At 39.4% G+C, this 18,696-nt stretch overlaps 1 protein-coding gene across 3 annotated transcripts in view; it reads left to right on the top strand.

The window, feature by feature from the left end:
- Positions 1 to 18,696, top strand: part of NDFIP2 (Nedd4 family interacting protein 2) — a 113,209-nt gene that overhangs the window by 60,642 nt on the left and 33,871 nt on the right. For all 3 annotated transcript variants that reach the window (XM_014584866.1, XM_027768931.1, XM_027768930.1), the window contains exon 3: positions 18,533 to 18,693. In XM_014584866.1, the coding sequence (XP_014440352.1) occupies positions 18,533 to 18,693 (161 nt within the window). The remainder of the gene's footprint in view (positions 1 to 18,532; positions 18,694 to 18,696) is intronic.

Below are 18,696 nucleotides of genomic sequence, written 5' to 3' on the forward strand. Positions count from 1 at the left end.
AAATATAGGAATTGTAAATACAAAGAAACAAGCAATATCGGTATCCACATCTTGCCCAACAAAATAGCCTGTGTTAACATTAAGTGAACATCATCTCATTTGTACTTACATGCACATAGATAGGCATAGTTTTATAATAACGGGGTCATTCTATTTATGCTTTTTATTTTTCTTTAAGAGTTTCCTCATAGGGCACATGCACTTGCCAGAAAAAGGCAGGGAGAGGGAAAGTGAGAAATTACCCCACAGGGAGGATTACCACATCATAGTCCCTTTTCCTCTCAAGATTTTGGGCATGTACGCACACGTGCCTAGCATGATTTTTCAATCCACTGGATCTGAGACCTGAACCACAATTGGCCGTGTAGGAGCCCAGCACCTTTACCACCATGATACGTGCTGGCCCCTGTTTATGCAATTTTTAAATAAAAATATGAGGTATCATTTTGTATGAATTTTAATGGCAAGAGAAAACTGCTGAGCTCTAGGTAAAAGTTTTTTCACCACAGAGCTGTTAGGTTTTGTAGGATTTTGCTTAAATTGAAGAGAGTTTCTGAAAACCAGTAAGAAATTAGAATACTTTTTAAAACTTCATTTAAATTTTAGAGATTAAAGATTAAATCCCTGCTGTGAAAGATGAAGTGATGGTACTAATACTTTCTCTTATCTTTTCTTTCTCCAGTTCTGATTTTCTTTTTTTTTTTTTTCATAAGGCACTTGCCAGAGACAGAGAGAGGGAAAGTGAGAAATTACCCGTTGGGCAATGGCCATGCTACAGTCCCTTCACTTCCGTTCTCCTCCTGGGATTTGGGGTACGCATGTACGTTATCCTGACATGATTTTCAAGCCCCCAGGTCCATGACTCAAACCATCTTCAGCTATCTGGGAGTCTAACTGCCTTAACCACCCTGTCACCAGCTGTACCAGGACCAGGACTCGAACTGCAGTTGGCCATGTGGGAGTCCAGCTGCCTTAACCACTATGCCACTGGCTGCCTCTCCCGAGTTGTGGTTTTTGTGTTGTTTGTATTTTTACATTTTTAGGATATATTGGGTTGTTGGAAAAGTCATGATGTAAAATATATAGAAAAATACGTTATGACTTTTTCGACAATCCAATGTAATGCTTGCTTTCTATTTATCAGAAGTTATTTAGTCCTTAGCTCTCTCTCTCTCTCTTTTTTTTTTGGAGAGGTTTTTTTTTTTTTTTTGCTGTAGGGTGTGTGTGCTCGCCAGACAGAGTCAGACAGAGAGACAGACAGAAAGCGAGAAATCATCTGCTCCTCCCAGCGGGGATGACCACGCTGCAATCCCTTCTCCTCCATTCTCCTCTCGAGATCTTGGGCATGCATGCACACGCACCTGGCGTGAGTTTTACCCAACTGGGGTCCGGCACGTGAACCGCGGTCTTAAACATTTTTAGAGTAAAAAAGTAAAACTTTATATTCCATGTCACTTTCCTTCCTCTCTTTAATATTATTCCAAAGTTTGTACTTACTGATTCTCTGAATGCTTTTCGATTTTACTTTTACTTATATATGTATATCTTTATATAATACATATTTTAGTGTTGAATTATCTGAAAATGTACTTGTTATAGTATTAGCTGTTTTATACTTTTTGAACTTCTTTATTTACTTAGCATGCTTTAAAGATTTATCTATTGAAAGTGAATATAGATGGCATGGTGGTTAAGGTGCTGGACTCCCACATGATTGACCATGATTTGAGTCCTAGATCTGGTGACTTTTCTTTAATAAAAAGAAAATAAATATAGATTAACTTGTTGAATTATATTATAAATCATGGAATAACAGTTTACTCATTGTCCTTTGGCCAGACATGTTTTCAGTTTTTCTTTTTTTAAAGATAGATTTTTTGTTATAGGGCTCGTGTAATTGCTGGAGAAACAGAGACAGAAAGGGAGAAATCACCCCCTAGGGGGATGACCACACTGCAGTTCTTGTCCAGTCTCCTCTTGGGATTTTGGGCATGCATGCACATGTACCCAGTGTGAATTTTAAGCTTCTGAGTCTGGGAATTGAACTGCAGTCGACTACTTGGGAGTCCAGTGACATAACCATTACGTCATCTGCTGGTCCCATGTTTTCAGTTTATAGTGTTGCCAATGTCTGGGTGTGAGAGGGTTTCTTTCAAAAGAATTATTTAATTTTATTTATTATTATTATTTCAATTTGCTATAGGACATGTGCTCTCAGAGAGAGTGAGCGAGCGAGCTGAGAAAGCAAGCCAGAGGCAGAACTTGAACCATCAGCCATGTGAGAGTCCTGCGCCTTAACCTCCATGCCACTTGCTGGCTCAAAGAGTTTTCTAGCAAATGTCTTAAAGTAGAATTTTTGCATCATGTACACCTTTAAGTTTTTATTAGTTTACAGATACTCATCAAAATAGCTGGATTAATTATGCTTTTAACTAGCAATAGTTTGATTCCAACTCTAAACTTTCCAACACAATTTTGCTTCTTTATTTACTAAAGTATTTTCTCACTTTTATTGATAGTTTAAATTCTTTGTGGTTGTTCATGTATTTTGGCCAAATACATTTATTTATCTAGAGGTTATAATTTTTATATAAAAGTTTCCTTTTCTGTGACCTATTTTTAAATTTTGTTTCTTTAGCTTTTAAATTACTTTTAAAAAGTTTATTCTTCTATGAGTGAGAGAGACAGAGACAGAGAGACATTTAGGGAGACAGGACCCCTGAGAGAGAGAGAGAAAAACAGAGAGATAGCACCCTCTACAGAGCCTCCTCTCAGAGATCTAACTCCCAGCCTCCAGGAGGTCTTTTCTGAATATGGAACTCTCTTCAGAGAGCATCACATTCCCCTATAATATTTAACAGTGTGTATTTTTTTTTTTTTTTTGGAGAGATTTTCGCTATAGGGCGCGTGCGCTCGCCAGACAGAGAGAGACATAGAGACAGAAAGCGAGAAATCACCCCCCAGGGGGGATGGTCACGCCGCAATCCCTTCTCCTCCATTCTCCTCTCGGGATCATGGGCACGCACGCACACGTGCCCGGCGTGAGTTTTAAGCCACCGGGTCCGGGACGTGAACCGCGGTCGACTACGTGGGAATCCAGCGACATAGCCATTACGCTAACTGCTGGTTCCCAACAGTGTGTATTTTTTTTAATGAATAAATGTCTATTGTATGAACCTTAATCATAGTTCTGTGCTTTAATTCACTGATACTTCTTCCATCACTGTGTAAAGAGCGTCAGCAGCTTATCGCTCATCCAGTGACCTAAACTTACTCTTTGATTTTTGTGGTGGGAAATGGTGAGCTCCTCATAGTTTATTTTATTAATATTTTTGGTATTCACTTTACTGTTGACTATCTTGTTAAGCTGTGGTGAGAGAGACCAGCTCTGAAGTAGCTGATCTGAAGACTTGGGTGATTTGGGTTGGAATTTATATTCTTGTTTATAATACATACTCATTGACCTATGGTTTTGGAAAACATGATTTAATGAATTTTGGGGGACAAATATTGGGTTATTAAGTTAAAGTGACTGTCTCGCAGCGCTGACGAACTATTTCAGGTTTTTACTATGGGAATCACAGAGCTCTGTGAGGTATGATACTGGTTCTTGAGATACTCAGTGCTTGTTGCACCCATTCATGACTGAGCTCCCATATCAGTAAGAGTAGGTCTCCAGAACGATTAGAGGACCCTGCATTTAATGTGAAGCCTGCTCTGTGACCTAAACTCTGCAACTACCCGTTTTAGGGCTACTAAGGTGAACAAAGCATACTTCCTAAAATTCAGAAGCTTATGATCTGATGAGAAAGCTGAAACATTCCTAAATCTAATTAGAGGTTGCCAAGAGCCCTAAGCCTCCAGGCCCTGTGAAGCTGCACAAACTTGTAACTGGTAGGGTGGCTTCCTGGAAGGAAATGGTTGTGATTAGAATTTACTAGCTCTTGTTTTCTGTTCTTAAATAGTTTTGCTTTTAGAACTTTTTAAACTTCTTGAATGCTCAGATTCCATTTGGTGAAAGGGGACTTGTTTTTAAGTCTGATAACTATTTTGATGTATTTACTAGGCTTTAATGTTTGAGATCTCAGTCCTTCATTATGAAGTGTATGCTTAGGCAGTTTCACTTACTAAACTTTACTACCACATTTGCTGACTTATTTTTGGTACATGCAAATTAGAAACTTTCTGGAAAATCTGTCAGAATGTTCTTATATAATCTGGTAGGAAAACAGGCAAGGAATGAAGCTTTTTATTACAAATTGCCATTATCATTATATTATCAGTGCCTATATTAGATAGAATACCAGTATATTAGCTTGTAAAAATGTGAACAGTTGGGCCGGCAGGTGCCATTGTGGTTAAGGTGCTGGATTCTCACATGGCTAACTGTGGTTCAAGTCTCGGACCTTGTGGCTTGAAAATCACATCAAATAAACAGATAAATAAGTGAATAAATGTTAAAAATGAGAAGAGTGGAATATTTTGAAAGTTCAGTATTTAAATAGGTTATAGGTGCAAAGATTATCATATCAACTTTCTTCTGCTTTTAAAAAATTTATTGAAGCAGGCCAGTAGATGGTTTGGAGTTTAAGATGGTTGGATCTCACATGGTCATCTGTGTGGTTTAAGTCCCAGACCCAGTAGCTTGAAAATCATGCCAGACATGTGTGCATGCATGCCCAAAACCCTGAGGGGAGATCAGAGAAGGGACTGTGGTGTAGTCATCCCCCTGGGAATTGATTTCTCACTTACCCTCTCTCTTTTCCCTTCTCTCTCCCTCTTTTTCTGTCAAGGACACTCCTTAGCAAACACTAAGAAAAAAAAATGCATTTGAGCAATTTTTCTATCTGGACATGTCTAAGCCACTTAACATTGGAAAATTTAAAAATAACTAGGCTAGAGTCATCTTATATCATCATTCCTAATAAAACATAACTTGAGGGAGGTCAGGTTTGTCTTGGAAATTAGATAGCTCTGTTAATTTGCACAGGTTCTAAAAAGTGCCATGATTGGTGTTTCCTTAGCTGTATTAAGGGAAGGGTATAGTTGTAGGGGGACCTCATCTTTCCAACTTCCCTTTTCTCATCATCAGTTCTTTCCCATCTATCTAACAGAGTTTTGGGGATCTTCTAATTGGATCACTTTAGGTTATCTTGGTTGCCCACCTTTGCCCAAGAGGAGAACCATGGTGGTTGGACACTAGTTGCCGTGCCAAAATAATATGTTGACTGTTGTCAGCGTCAGGCCTAGTATTGGAGTGGATGGTGATTGAGCTGTTCTCACCCCTCCCTTTCTGCCCTCTCTCTGAGACCGAGGTGCAGGCTACAGCTGGGGCTTGTGAACATCTTGTGATCATTCCCTTATGTCATGGTCATGGAGTTGACTCACGGTGGGGACATCAAGTAGGATGTGTACCTCTCCCACATTGATATCACAAAATTAGAGTGCTACACCCTAAACATACTCTTAATAGATAAGCCAAACTTTTCTTGTAACCTTCAGTGCATGTGCAAGCCAGCCCTTTGTCTTGGTGACAGGGAATCTGCATTAATCTTTCATTGATTTATGAATCCTTTGTTTTTAACATAGGGTATAACCTGAGCCTGTGCTTAATGACAGCACAGATCATTATCCGACTGTCCTATGTAAGTTAGATAAACATGTCTTACCCTGCTAGACCTTTGGGTGTGTTTTTGAAATTGGTAAGCGTTACTGGCAAGCCCTCTCACATTTGGGGCTCCCCCAGTACAGGTGGATTAACTCTCACTCACTTTACTGGGGACTTAATGATGAAAGGAGGATGAAAAATATTTTAGGAAAGACAATCATATGTCTCCCCCTAATTGCTTAAGACCACAGTATAGTCACTGATAAATGTGTACCACAAAACTGCTTGCATTGGTGAAATCAGGATATTGTACTGTCGATAACCAGGAAACTTCTAGTAGGTCATTGGAAGCTTGCAGGGAGCAGTGCTTTGGTAGGAAACCTTAAAGGCGTAGGGGTGGAGGAATCCCCCCCCCCCCCGGGGTTGTACTCGTGCACATGGGAGCCACATGGCTTGAGAAAAGGTCAGAATGACTGAAGGTTTTATACCTTACAGACAGAGGAGATTTGGTGTAAAGCTAAGAAAGGCTGAGAGGGAAGAAATGCAAAGACTCTTGTTCTGGGGCTGTGCCTCCCCTCTAATCTCCTTCTTCCTGTTCCAGGGGAGGAAGAGGGTAGCCTTTGGAGAGCCTGCCAGCATCTGCTGTTTACTGTTGTAAATAGATGTAGATTTCTTTTACAAAAGGTTAGTTTTGTTTTTTTTTTTTAAAGTTGACTGTTGTGTCTGCAGACTCTGAATAATTAACTCAAAATATACCTAAGAAGTATATTTTGGAATGGTGTAGTTCAACTCCCCAGCTGAAAGTATGAGAAGGTGCCAAGCCAGCACACTCACATACTTGTATCTTTTCTTTCCTTTTTCCTCCCCATTTTAGGATCAGACTATTAGCAAAATGTTTAGAACCTGTATAAAAATCTTATTGACCTATTATAAAGAGGTATTTGTAGGACAGGTCTGTAAGTACATACTTTAAAAACATCTGTATAAACCAAATAGGTTTAAAAAAATATTTGCTAGAGAGCATGTGAATTACAGGGGAGAGAGAGGGAGAGAGACTGAGAGACAGACACACACACAGAGAGAGAGAGAGAGAGAGAGAGAGAAAGAAAGTGAAAGTGAGAGAGCACCTCTCATGAGGATAGCCACTTTGTCATCCCTTCTTCCTTTCTCCTTTCAGGATATTGGGTATGCATGGACATGTGCCTGGTGTGTTTTTCAGACCTCTGGGTCCTGGACTGGAACTGTGCAGTTGGCCATGTGAGTTCCAGCCACCTAAATGATAATGCCATTGGTTGGCCCACCAAATGAAATTTCGAAGAGAGTTTTTTTTTTTTTTTATGTTTTCGGTTTTAAAGTATTTTTAAATTAGCTTATTCTAATTTGCCATAGGGCACATGAGAGGGGGGGTGGGGGAAGACAGAGAGAGAGAGAGAGAGAGAGAGAGAGAGAGAGAGGGGGGGGAAAATGAGAAAGCAAGCCGCCAGGTCCAGAACTCAAACCTGCATCAGCCCCGTGGGAGTCCAGTGCCTTAACCACCACACCACCTGCTGGCCTGAGAGTAATTTTTTTGTTGATTCTTTAAACCATTGGGTCAACATGTGGTGTGGAGGTTATGGCACTGGATCCCACATGATTGACTCCATGGTTCAGGTCCCAGACCTGGTGGCTAGAAAAGCATACTGGACATGAGTGCACACATGCCCAAATCCCCCAGAGGAGAATGGAAGATAAAGGATTGCCCATCCCCCCCCAGGAGATTTTTCTCTTTACACCCTCCCTTTCTTTGCCAAGGGAATGCATGTGCTCTAAAGCAGGAACGAAATTTAAAATTAAAGAAAAAGATTTTAAAAAGCATATGTCATTAAATTAAATGACTATGAACTCAACTACAGTGCAGGTTTGTATTCAAGGAGGGACTTTTAGGAGCTAGTGTTTATGTGGCACTTTCACCTTCAGAAAAGGTATTTCACTAGAGGTGTAACTCTTTTTTTTTTTTTGGAGAGGTTATTTTTTTCGCTATAGGGCGTGTGCGCTCACCAGACAGAGAGAGACATAGAGACAGAAAGCGAGAAATCACCCCCCAGGGGGGATGGTCACGCCGCAGTCCCTTCTCCTCCATTCTCCTCTTGGGATCTTGGGCACTCATGCACACGCTCCTGGCGTGAGTTTAAGCCACTGGATCTGGGACACGAACCGTAGTTGACTACTTGGGAGTCCAGCGCCATTACGCTAACTGCTGGTTGCCAACCAGAGGTGTAACTCTTGAAAATAGAAATTTATGCAAGATATTTACCATACCTTTTTGACTTCTTTGTTCCTTGGAGGTCTTTGAAATGTAAATATTTGCATCCTCCCCTTTAACTTACTAGGGTAGATAATAACAAGCTGTTAAGAGACTTCAAAGTACTGGGGTTTGCAAGGTTATTCTGTTTCATGGCTTTCCATCTTAATCTATTGTGATTGGTGACCTATATTACATTTTCTTTTCATTTTAACCAGAGCTGAATCAGAGTACTTTGGGGGTGGGGGGTTATGTTTTTACAGTGTTCAGCAAGACAGTCATAACCTCCACTTTTGTAAAGCTTTTACTTTAATTGGGAAAACAGATGAATGATTACATAAATAAAATTGCTATTATTATAAGTGTTCTAAAGAATAAGGGTTAAGATTAAGATTGTTTCAGAGTCTTAATCTACTATTGAGAGATAAGAAAGGATTTCCTGAGAACTTTAAGCTGAGATTTGAACAATATGTAGATTTAGAGAGGCAGTGAGAGATGGAGAAAAACAATTGAATATATACAGACCCAAAGCCCTTTTTAGTCTTTGATTATGTTTAAAGTCTTTTAAAGAAATGGATTTATGAATGTAAAGACATAGGTCTGGGCCTCAGAAAAACAGTCTAGTTGGGTATATGTGTGTGTGTGTGTGTGTGTGTGTGTGTGTATTTTAGTCTTTAATTACTTCATTGTCCCATTAATTATCCCTCCTTTTACTTGTTTTTATTTAATGGTTTATTAACATTGTTTATTGAGAGAGAAAGCAGCATCCTCAGTAGGGCTTCTCACACATTGACTTGTCCTTCAGTCTTTGCAAGCCAGCTGGGATCACGAGCATGTGCATGTGTGCCCGGTACATACAAGTTGACCCAGTAACTGGATCCCAGTCTTCCATGTGGCTTCCAGCATTGTGGAGCTTGTGCTCCCACTGCACCATTGAGGTTGTGTTGCCTTTCAGTTTATTAAAGAGATAAACAGGATTTCCTCTTTGTAGTCTTCAAGTATATTTTTTGTTTGGTTTCAATTCCAGATTGTATCATTTTCAGCAAAAAATTGTGTATACATAAATTTAAGGGTGCTATTGTAATGATATTACATTATTTTTATGTTGGAGAAAGCTTTTTACTATAGAATATAGTGTGTATTTTATCCTTTTTGGTACCAAAATATGCCAAACCAGAAATTAAAGATTTCATTTTATTGCATTTTGTTCATTTACTAAAACATAAAGATTTCATGTTAACTTGTGTTAAAAATTTTTTCGAATTGCTAAAGAACACACACATTTGCACAAGAGATATAGAGACAGAGAGGGAGAGGGAGAAGGCATCCCTCAATGGGATGTAGTCATTCCACAATTCTTTCTCCATTTCCCCACCCTTTTCAGAATTTTCACACTCATGCATAGGTACCTGGCATGGTTTTTAAGCCTCCAGGTCTGACATTCGAACCATTGATTATCTCTGAGTGATTGGCTTCTCCCAACCATTAGGCTGGGGTGCCAGCCTATGTTAATTTATGTTTAGGATGAAGAATTTAAATATTAGAGAAGGACAAAGTCTTTTCCCACTCTGTAGCTGCTGCTTGTACATGGTTCTAGAAATTTTAAGTGCCTTAATGGGTTATATAAGTAATACCCTTTCCTTTTAATTCAAAGCTAATTATACTGTATTCTTTCTACAACTTTTCTCATTTGTGTATGAGCACACAATATTAATTTTAAAATAAAACAAGACCCTTGTTTGTTGAAAAGAAAACTTGGTTTTGACTTGAAAAAAATATCGGATGGCACTAGGTTTTAAATAGTTGTGCAAACTCATTCAGCCGATGGAGCATCTGGAGCTCCTGGTGTTCTTTGTGGAGCCCCTTGAAATACTGACATGTCTGTCATATTAACAAGCAGTGTATTTACTAGCAGAAAATATGCCTGTATTATCTTATGAAATATAAAAACCATACCAAATGCCGGTATACATTCAAAACAAGAAGCAGAAAATTAGGCACAATTTGCTAAGTTGTAATTTTTTCGTTAATATTCATTTACTGCTTCTACATTTGCTTCCTAGTTGTTTATAATTTTTGCTTTGTCATGTGCTAGTTCCTAATAGCAGAAAAACTATCCAGACATAGCAGAAATTTAGTGCAAAATTATTTGGAGATGAAAGTAACTGTAATATAATTCTGTTAATTTGCTAGATGTGCATCTGGCAAAAAGACTGCTGTAGTTCAATTTTTATTTTTCCTAATTGCTAGAGAATAACAGAGGAGGGGGGAGGAGGGAGAGAGAAAGCACCCCATGAGGAGCACGGTCATACCATAGTCCCTTCTCTGTTCCTGCATCCTGTCGGGTTGCGCATTGCAGGCGTAAGCTCCCAGTATGATTTTGAGACATGTAGCCTCTGAGACAGGTAGGACCTAGCTCCTTTAACCACTTGTTTATAGAGGCAGCCCTGTAATTAAATTCTTTTTTTTGGAGAGGTTTTTGCTATAGGGTGCGTGTACTCGCCAGACAGACAGAGACAGACAGAGAGATAGAAAGCGAGAAATCTCTCCCCAGGGGGGATGGTCACGCCGCAATCCCTTCTCCTCCATTCTCCTCTCGGGATCTTGGGCACGCACGCACATGCGCTCGGCGTGAGTTTAAGCCACGGGGTCCGGGACTCGAACCACGGTCAACTACGTGGGAGTCCAGCGACATAGCCATTATGCTAACTGCTGGTCCCTGTAATTAAATTCTGTTGGTAGAAAATCTGGCTTTATTTGCTGAGCAAACTATATGGTAGTTTCCTGTATATGTGTATTGACCATTTAATTTATCCACTTGAAAAAATGTTGAGAATGAAAAGGGTGGGAGAAATGCTAAATTGTGTGGGACAGTGGAACAGCAAGTACAAAGTGGAAGTGTCTTGAGATAGGTTTTTCGCCACCCTAGACACCCCATAGCCTTGCCAGATAATCATCCAAACTACTCAGAAGTACGGCCTCAAAAAGATTAGTGCCATGGGTAACTCTAATAATAATGATAATAAAATCATTGAGCTAAAACTTACCTAGTTGGAACCTCCCAACATTCAGGGGTATTTCTTCCCTTCATTCTTTTTTTTTCTGTCTTACTGTCTTTCTGGCAGTTAGGAAAAAAGTTTGAATTATAAGTCTGTCTTTTTTTTTTTTTTTTGTCATTTCATAGTGTACAGAAGTCTTTCTCATGCACCCACTCCATTAGCAAATAAACATAATTTTCTTGCTTTTTTTTTTTTTTTTGCACTAAACCTTTGCCATCTGTAGATATTTTTTTCTGCTACTGGGAACTAACATGTGACAAAGAAAAACTATAAACCATGAGGAAACATGTGTATAAGCAGCAAATAAATACTAATGAAAAAATGACAAGTTACAAATCCTGCCTAATTTTTTGCTTCTTGTTTTGAATGTATACTGAACTTTGGTGTGGTGCCGGGGTCCAGCCTCTGTGTGGGTGGGTTATCTCGACGGAGGTGGCGAAGGTGAACAGAAGACAAAGGCCTCGATGCCTTTTCATGCACGTCCTTTGCCGGACACCCCTCAAAGATCGCTCTCTGAGGAGTGACAACTGCTAGGAATCCTTGTGCGTTTTTATTGAAAACGTGTTACATGCAAGTAAAGGGAGAGGGGCTAGTGTTTCAATTAACAGCTCATAAAGTTTTTAACAATAGAGAACATAGATTCTACTCAGGGTTGGATTAAGGATTAAGGGTGAGTCTAGTGCAATTCAGGGTTTGATTAAGGGCGGGTCTAGTGCAGTTCCACAATTGTAGGTGGGTCTCCATGGAATGCAGTTTCCGGGAAAGCGGTTCCGGTAAGCAGAGATGATTATCAGCTGATGCGGCGCAGCAGCCATCTTGTGATTACTGGGAATGGTGCTGAGAAAAGAAAATCTCAAGAATAGATATTAGTTCTTATGGATCTTAATAAAGAATGATACTTATACAGTTTTGTAGGGGAGTGGTCGGGGGGACTTCCTGGAAGATTTTATGGTATACTCAGGATGTATAAGAGAGCTATGTAATTATTTTATAGTAGTATTTTGGGGAGCCAGAGGGGGGGTCGCTTCCCAGTAAGGCTGCCACAGTTTCTGGAGCGAATAGCAAACAGCCTTGCTGACATGCTAATTGACCCAAGCTTTGTTCCAAGGTGGGGGGTGGGGCGCACAACAGTGGCCTTGCCAACATGTTGATCCGACTGGAAGCAGAGCTCAAAGGTCTGGGGGCTCAGACAGATCCTGGGGCCTCGCTGGGTCAGACTCCTCCAGTGTGGTGTGGTTTTTGTATTTCATAATGTAGCACAGGCATATGTTCTATTAGTAAAAACTCAGTGGGGACCTTAGTGTGAACTTATCTCTTTTCTGAGCTGTTAGAACACTTGGGCTATCTGGGAGGTCTTTTTGCATCTGTTAACCTGATCCCTAGGGGCACAGGTAAGGTAGCCTACTTTCTACTTGAATAATTTAGATGAACAGCTAAACTCTGACCTTTAATTTTATTGTAACCATAATCCGTTTTCTTCTCTCAATTAGGTCTTAATAAGGAGACATAGAATGATAGGCTACTACTATAGGATTGTTTATTCTAGGTTTTTTCCATAGGGTGAGTTTGCTAGTCTGAGAGAGACAGAGAGGGAAAGTGAGAAATCATCTTTTGATCCCCCCGCCCCCTGGGGGACTGGCCATGCCACTCTCCGTTCTTCCTTCTCCTCTTGGGATTTTGGGCACTGTGTGTGTATGTTCCTGGTGCGATTTTCAAGCTACTGGTCCAGGATGTGGTTGTCAATCATGTGGGAATCCAGTACCTTAACCACCATGCCACCTGCCGACTCCACTGCTATAGGTATTTATTGGCATTTTAGTATCTTAGAGTTTGGAAGAGTGTCTCATCATCTATTCTTTTTTTTTTTTGGAGAGGTTTTTTGCTATAGGGCGTGTATGCTTGCAAGAAAGACAGAGAGAGACAGACAGAAAGCGAGAAATCACCCACCAGGGAGGATGGCCATGCCGCAATCCCTTCTCCTCCATTCTCCTCTTGGGATCTTGGGCATGCAGGCACACGCACCCAGCATGAATTTAAGCCACCGGGTTTGGGACTCAAACTGCAGTTGGCTACATGGGAGTTCAGCGACATAGCCATTACGTTAAATGGTGGTCTCTCGTCTGTTCTTAATATTCTACTGAAGCCAGAAATTCTAGTATATGTATATTGACTATTTCATTTATTCAGTTGAAATGTTTTTGAGAATAGGAAGTATGAGGAAAACGCTGAATTGTGTGGGACAGTGGAACAAGTACAAAGTGGAAGTGTCCTGGGAGAAACAGGTGTCTGGTGACCTGGGACATACCACAGCCTTGCCATATTGTCATCCAAACTCAAAAGTATCAATATTTGTTGCCTCATGAAAAGGCTAGTATGAATGGTAGCGCTAACAATAATAGTAATAAAATTATTGAGCTAAAATTATCTTAATTGTAACTACTAAGTCTTAATCCCAGTTATGCTCTGTGGTTCTAAGTATAATCATAATATGGTAGTTTACAAAATATTTCTGGTCTTTAGATAAATTTGTTCTTAGATCTTTATATTGGTTACTCTTTTCTTTAATAAACTTATAGTTGTCTCCCTGTAATCATTCTGTGCCCAAATTAGCACAAAAGAAAAGATAGAAATGATAAGACAAATGAAAAAGGCCATACCACTGGCCAGCCCGCTGGGCTCTGGTGCAGGGTGCTGCTTGCTGAGCAGCATCTGATAGCACATCCAGCCAAAATATACTATAAAATATACTATAAAAGGGGAGAAATGGGAGACTATAATTTATTAAATATCTCTTGTGTGATCGTTGTTCTTATTCTGATACTTTTAGGAAATATTCAATGAGGTCTTTGGCTTCTTAAAAGCAAAGCTTTCAGTTGTTCTGTTAATATTTTATCATCCAAGATAGAATAAAAGACTGTAGGAGACATGCCAATGAAAATAAAATGAACAGTAGTCTTCTAGCTAGCGTTAATTATAATGCTTACAGCTTTCTTAAAATTAAAAACAATATACAGCCATAAAGACTAGCTGTAGATAACTTTCAAGACAGTTCTCGTCCTCTTTTTTTTATTCTTTCAGACAAAAAAAAAAGTCATGGTTCATTCATTATACAGCTTTTTACCACTGTGGTTGCTACATGAAAGACATAATTTTAGTTTTCATGTTCTTTATTGTCCACACTTTGTTCTGGAGTTAAGTAGGAATAACTGGAAGGATAGTTTGTAAATTGATACATGGACAAGACAAAACCTGGTTCATGATTTTGTGCTTTTGAAAAGTAGGTCCCCCTCCCTCTTTTTCTGTTTAGGTAATCATTAAAGATAATAGAATCATTGGACAGCACAATTAGGGGAAATTATTTTCAGATGATATTATCTAATTTGTAGGCATGTAATTAGATTTGAACCCTTAATATGTATTTATTCTAAACAAAGTGACTTAACTTATGAAGGCAACTTTGTAGCTTATAAAAGATGTCAAAGTTACAGTGTTACATTTAAAGTGAATTAGAAGTTACATGCCATAGTGGGTAGAGATTGTTGAGTTATTGGGTTTTACTGTTGATGCATAGCATGTTCACTGTAGTTAGGCTCTTATAAAAATACAGCTGTAGGGGACCAGCAGGTGGCGTGGTGGTTAAGGCGCTGGGCATTCCCACATGACTGATGGTGGTTCCAGTCCCGGGCCTGGTGGTTTGCTTTCTCACTTTCCCACTTTCTCTGTGTGTCTCTCTCTGGTCAAATTAAAATAAATGAATAAATAAAATAGATAATTCTTTAGGAAAAAAATACAGCTGTAGATGTTTGGTAGGGAGGGTGGAAATAAATTAGGATGTTTGACGGGTTCTAAAGGGTTGCTTCAGAGATCATGTGTTAAAGTGTCTGTAGTTAGTCTTCATTGTAGTTTTTCAAGTAAATGTTGACAGGTTCCAAAAATTATTTGGACATTCTAGGAAGCACATTTATGTATCTGATGTGGTAAGGAGTATTCCTGTGAAAAACTGGAGAGGGGCTTTTTTGTCTTACAAGACTTGTTAAGAAAAATTTATTTAATAATGTTAACAGGAGATGTGGAAAAGTAGTTTGCTCTTTTCGACACCTTCACTATTGCTTGTTTCATTGATATTGCTGAGTAAATACCTGTACTTTATATTTATTGGGCTTGCTTTGCTCATCTAACATTTTTGCTCTTGAAAGTGTGATTGATTATAGATGACATCCTGGGTAGCATGGGAGGTGCTGTGGGATACAGGTGCAAAGGTTGCTAGTCAAAAGGGTAGTAGTCTTAGTGTCTTAGAAAAAGTGCAGCAAGAGCTCATGTGAAGTGGACTTTGTCCACCTTTCAGCTCCAAATTCAGTTCTGTGAACTGATTTTATTATATAGTCCTTCATGCTGTGATGAATTGTCTTAGTAATTTTAGAAGTGATTTTAGGTATCCTGATGTCAGTTTTGTTAAAAGTTAATAATACAGTTTTTGGGACCAGCAGTTGGTGTAATGGCTATGTAGCTGGATTCCCATGTAGTCGACTGTGGTTTGATTCCTGGACCTGGTGCCTTAAACTCAGGCCTGGCGCGTGTGTGTGCATGCCCAAGATCCTGAGAGGAGAGTAGAGGAGAAGGGATTGTGGTGTGGCCATCCCCCCTGGGGGGTGTTTTCTCGCTTTCTCTCTCTCTCTCTCTCTCTCTGTGGCGAGCGCATGCGCCCTATAGCAAAAACCTCTCAAAAAAAACCCACATTTTTTATCTCATACAAATGTTTTGCTTATATGATCACTTACTGCAAGCAGAAATGTGGTAAATTGACTTCTTGTTTCATTTTGCATATAATTTTATTTTAAAGAATTATTTTATTTAGCGTTATTTATTTATTTATTATTTATTTATTTTTTGTGAGAGCTTTTTGCTATAGGGTGCGTGCGCTCGCCAGAGAGAGAGAGACAGAGAAACAGAAAGCGAGAAATCACCCCCCCCCCCCCAGAGGGGATGGCCACACCACAATCCCTTCTCCTCCATTCTCCTCTCGGGATCTTGGGCACACACGCACACACGCCTGGCATGAGTTTAAACCGCTGAGTCCGGGACTCGAACTGTGGTCTACTTACTATGTGGGAGTCCAGCGACATAGCCATTACGCTAACTGCTGGTCCCTATTTATTTCTTTATTTTTAATTTGATGAGGGAGACAGACAGAGACAAAGAGAAACACAGAGAGAAGGAAAGCAAGAAAGCAAGCTGCCAGGTTTGGGACTCGAACCACAGTTGGCCATGTGGGAGTCCAGTGCCCTTAACCACCATGCCACCTGCCAGCCCAATATTTTTAACTTTTAGAGGTAAGCGAATGACTACTTAATGGGCTAATAGTACCACATAATTTCTGTTCAATGTCTGTAAAATAAAATACACTATAAAAGGGAAAAAATGGGAGACTATTATTGAATATCTCTTGTTTGATAGTCGTTACGCTAGATACCTTCCAAATAACCTTTTATAGCTCTATGAGATTTTGGCTGTGTTCAGAACTTGTATGTGGACACTGAAGTGCTGAGTTGATAAATTTATCAAAACTTCTGAAAGTTAGGGACCAGCAGTTAGTGTAATGGCTATGTCGCTGGAGTCCCACATAGTCAACTGTAGTTCGCGTCCTGGACCCGGTGGCTTAAAACTCACGCCGGCTGCATGTGCGTGCGTGCCCAGGATCCCGAGAGGAGAATGGAGGAGAAGGAGAATGGAGGAGAATCACCCCTGGGGTGTGATTCCTCGCTTTCTGTCTCTCTGTCTCTCTCTGTCTGTCTGGTGAGCGCACGCACCCTATAGCAAAAAACCTCTCCAAAAAAACCCAAAAAACAACTTCTGAAAGTTAGAGCAAGAATTGCATGTTGTTTCATCCTTTTTTTTTTTTTTTTTTGTAATTTGCCAGAGAAAGTGTGTGCTTTCTAGAGAGACAGAGAAAGGAAAATGAAAAGCATTTTGCATGGGGGATGGTCATAGTACAAACTCTTCTTCACTATATCACTCCTTTTGGTATTTTGGGTATGCACACATATGTGTGTAAACTCATAATTTAATTTAATTTCAGAACTTTTAAAATGAATTACATTATAGTATTGATCCCTTTGTTTCATATATCATTTGTTTGCCTGCATGAAGTTATTGCCAACTCTTAAAGAACTACCATTTGGAATCAGGAGCTAGTGTGGTGGTGAAGGCAGCTGGATCCCACATGGCTGACTACACAGTTCAAGTCTTATACCTGGAGGCTTGAAAAACATGCTGGGCCCATGTGTGTGAATGTCTAAAATTCTGAGAGAATGGACGAAAATGGATTGCACCATGGCCATTTCCCTTGGGGCGAACTTCCTTACTTTCTGTTTCTATCTGTCTCCAACTAGCACACTTCCCTGTTGGAAATAGAAAACAAAAAAACACCCCACAAACATTTCACAGGTTACTAATTGTAAACGAAATGACAGCCACACTGCTCGGATTTAATTCCTTACTTTATTCTTTTTTTGTTGTTGTTGTGGTTTGCCAAATTACTTCAGCATTTGAACTTCTAGGATTGGCTCTTTTAATTGAGGATGGTAAGTCTTATAGGTTTGTGGTGTGGGCTAAAATAACTTATTATACGATTAAAGTTCTTAACATATTGTCAGCATTTACTGAATTCTCAAATTTGTGTGATAAACAACACTTTTTAAAATTTTGCATCTTGACTCATTTTGCTTTATAAATAATTTCTTTTATATTCAAGAAAGCATCCTTAGAGAATTCACGTTTTTGCAATGTCTGAACATTTTTACCATGATTTGGTTTCTATGTCTAGTTATTCCATATTCAAGTGTAGTACAGATAGTACTGTGGCTCTTAGTAAATTTTTTTTTTGTAGCATTTAGTAATTGATACATGGTAGACATTTAAAATCTATTCTAAGAGTACATGAATTTGAATCTGTTTTGAATCATACTACTTTTTTCATGATAAGTTCTTAACAATTTTACCTTAATCTCTAGTGTAAAGGAAATATCTAGATTCTAACTTTGAAAAGAAGACATTTATTTAATTTTATTTAGTATTATTTCTGTTTCACTGGGGAGAAGCAGAGAGAGGAAAAGTGAGAAAACAAGTCCAGGTCTTGAACTGCTGTCAACCATGTGGGAGTCCAGCACCTTAACCAAAATGCTACCTGCTGTATCCAAACTTACAGATTTTAGTGACTGGATGGGTCTTTCAAAAATTTTATTTACTGGCCCAGCCAGGTGGCGTGGTGGTTAAGGTGCTAGATTCCATGTGATTGGCTAAGCAGTTTGAGTCTCAGACCCACTGGGCACGTGTGCATACAGGTCCGAAATCCTAAGAGGAGAATGAAGGAGAAGGGATTGCAGCATAGCCATTCCCACTAGGGATGCACCTTATAGTGAAAACTAAAAAACAAACCCTTTTCTTAAGTGCTGTCTTACTTTGTGTTTGGCCAAAAAGTGATTGTTACCTGAAATGATCTTTAAAAATTACCTTAAATTTATATATATATATATGTATATATATATATAGCACCATTTCTCTTTTATTTTTCCTTTATTCTCTTAGCTTCATAATGAAGAGGATAATTCAGAATCAGCTGCTATAGAGCAGCCTTCGACTTCAAACCCGACTCCACAGGTTGCGCAGATTGGTCCTTCGACACCAGCACTTGAAACGGATTCCTCTCCTCCTCCTTATAGTAGTATTACTGTCGAAGTACCTACAACTTC

Source organism: Tupaia chinensis, unplaced genomic scaffold, assembly GCF_000334495.1.
Source record: "Tupaia chinensis unplaced genomic scaffold, TupChi_1.0 Scaffold148049_1, whole genome shotgun sequence".
Taxonomy (NCBI): Eukaryota; Metazoa; Chordata; class Mammalia; order Scandentia; family Tupaiidae; genus Tupaia; species Tupaia belangeri.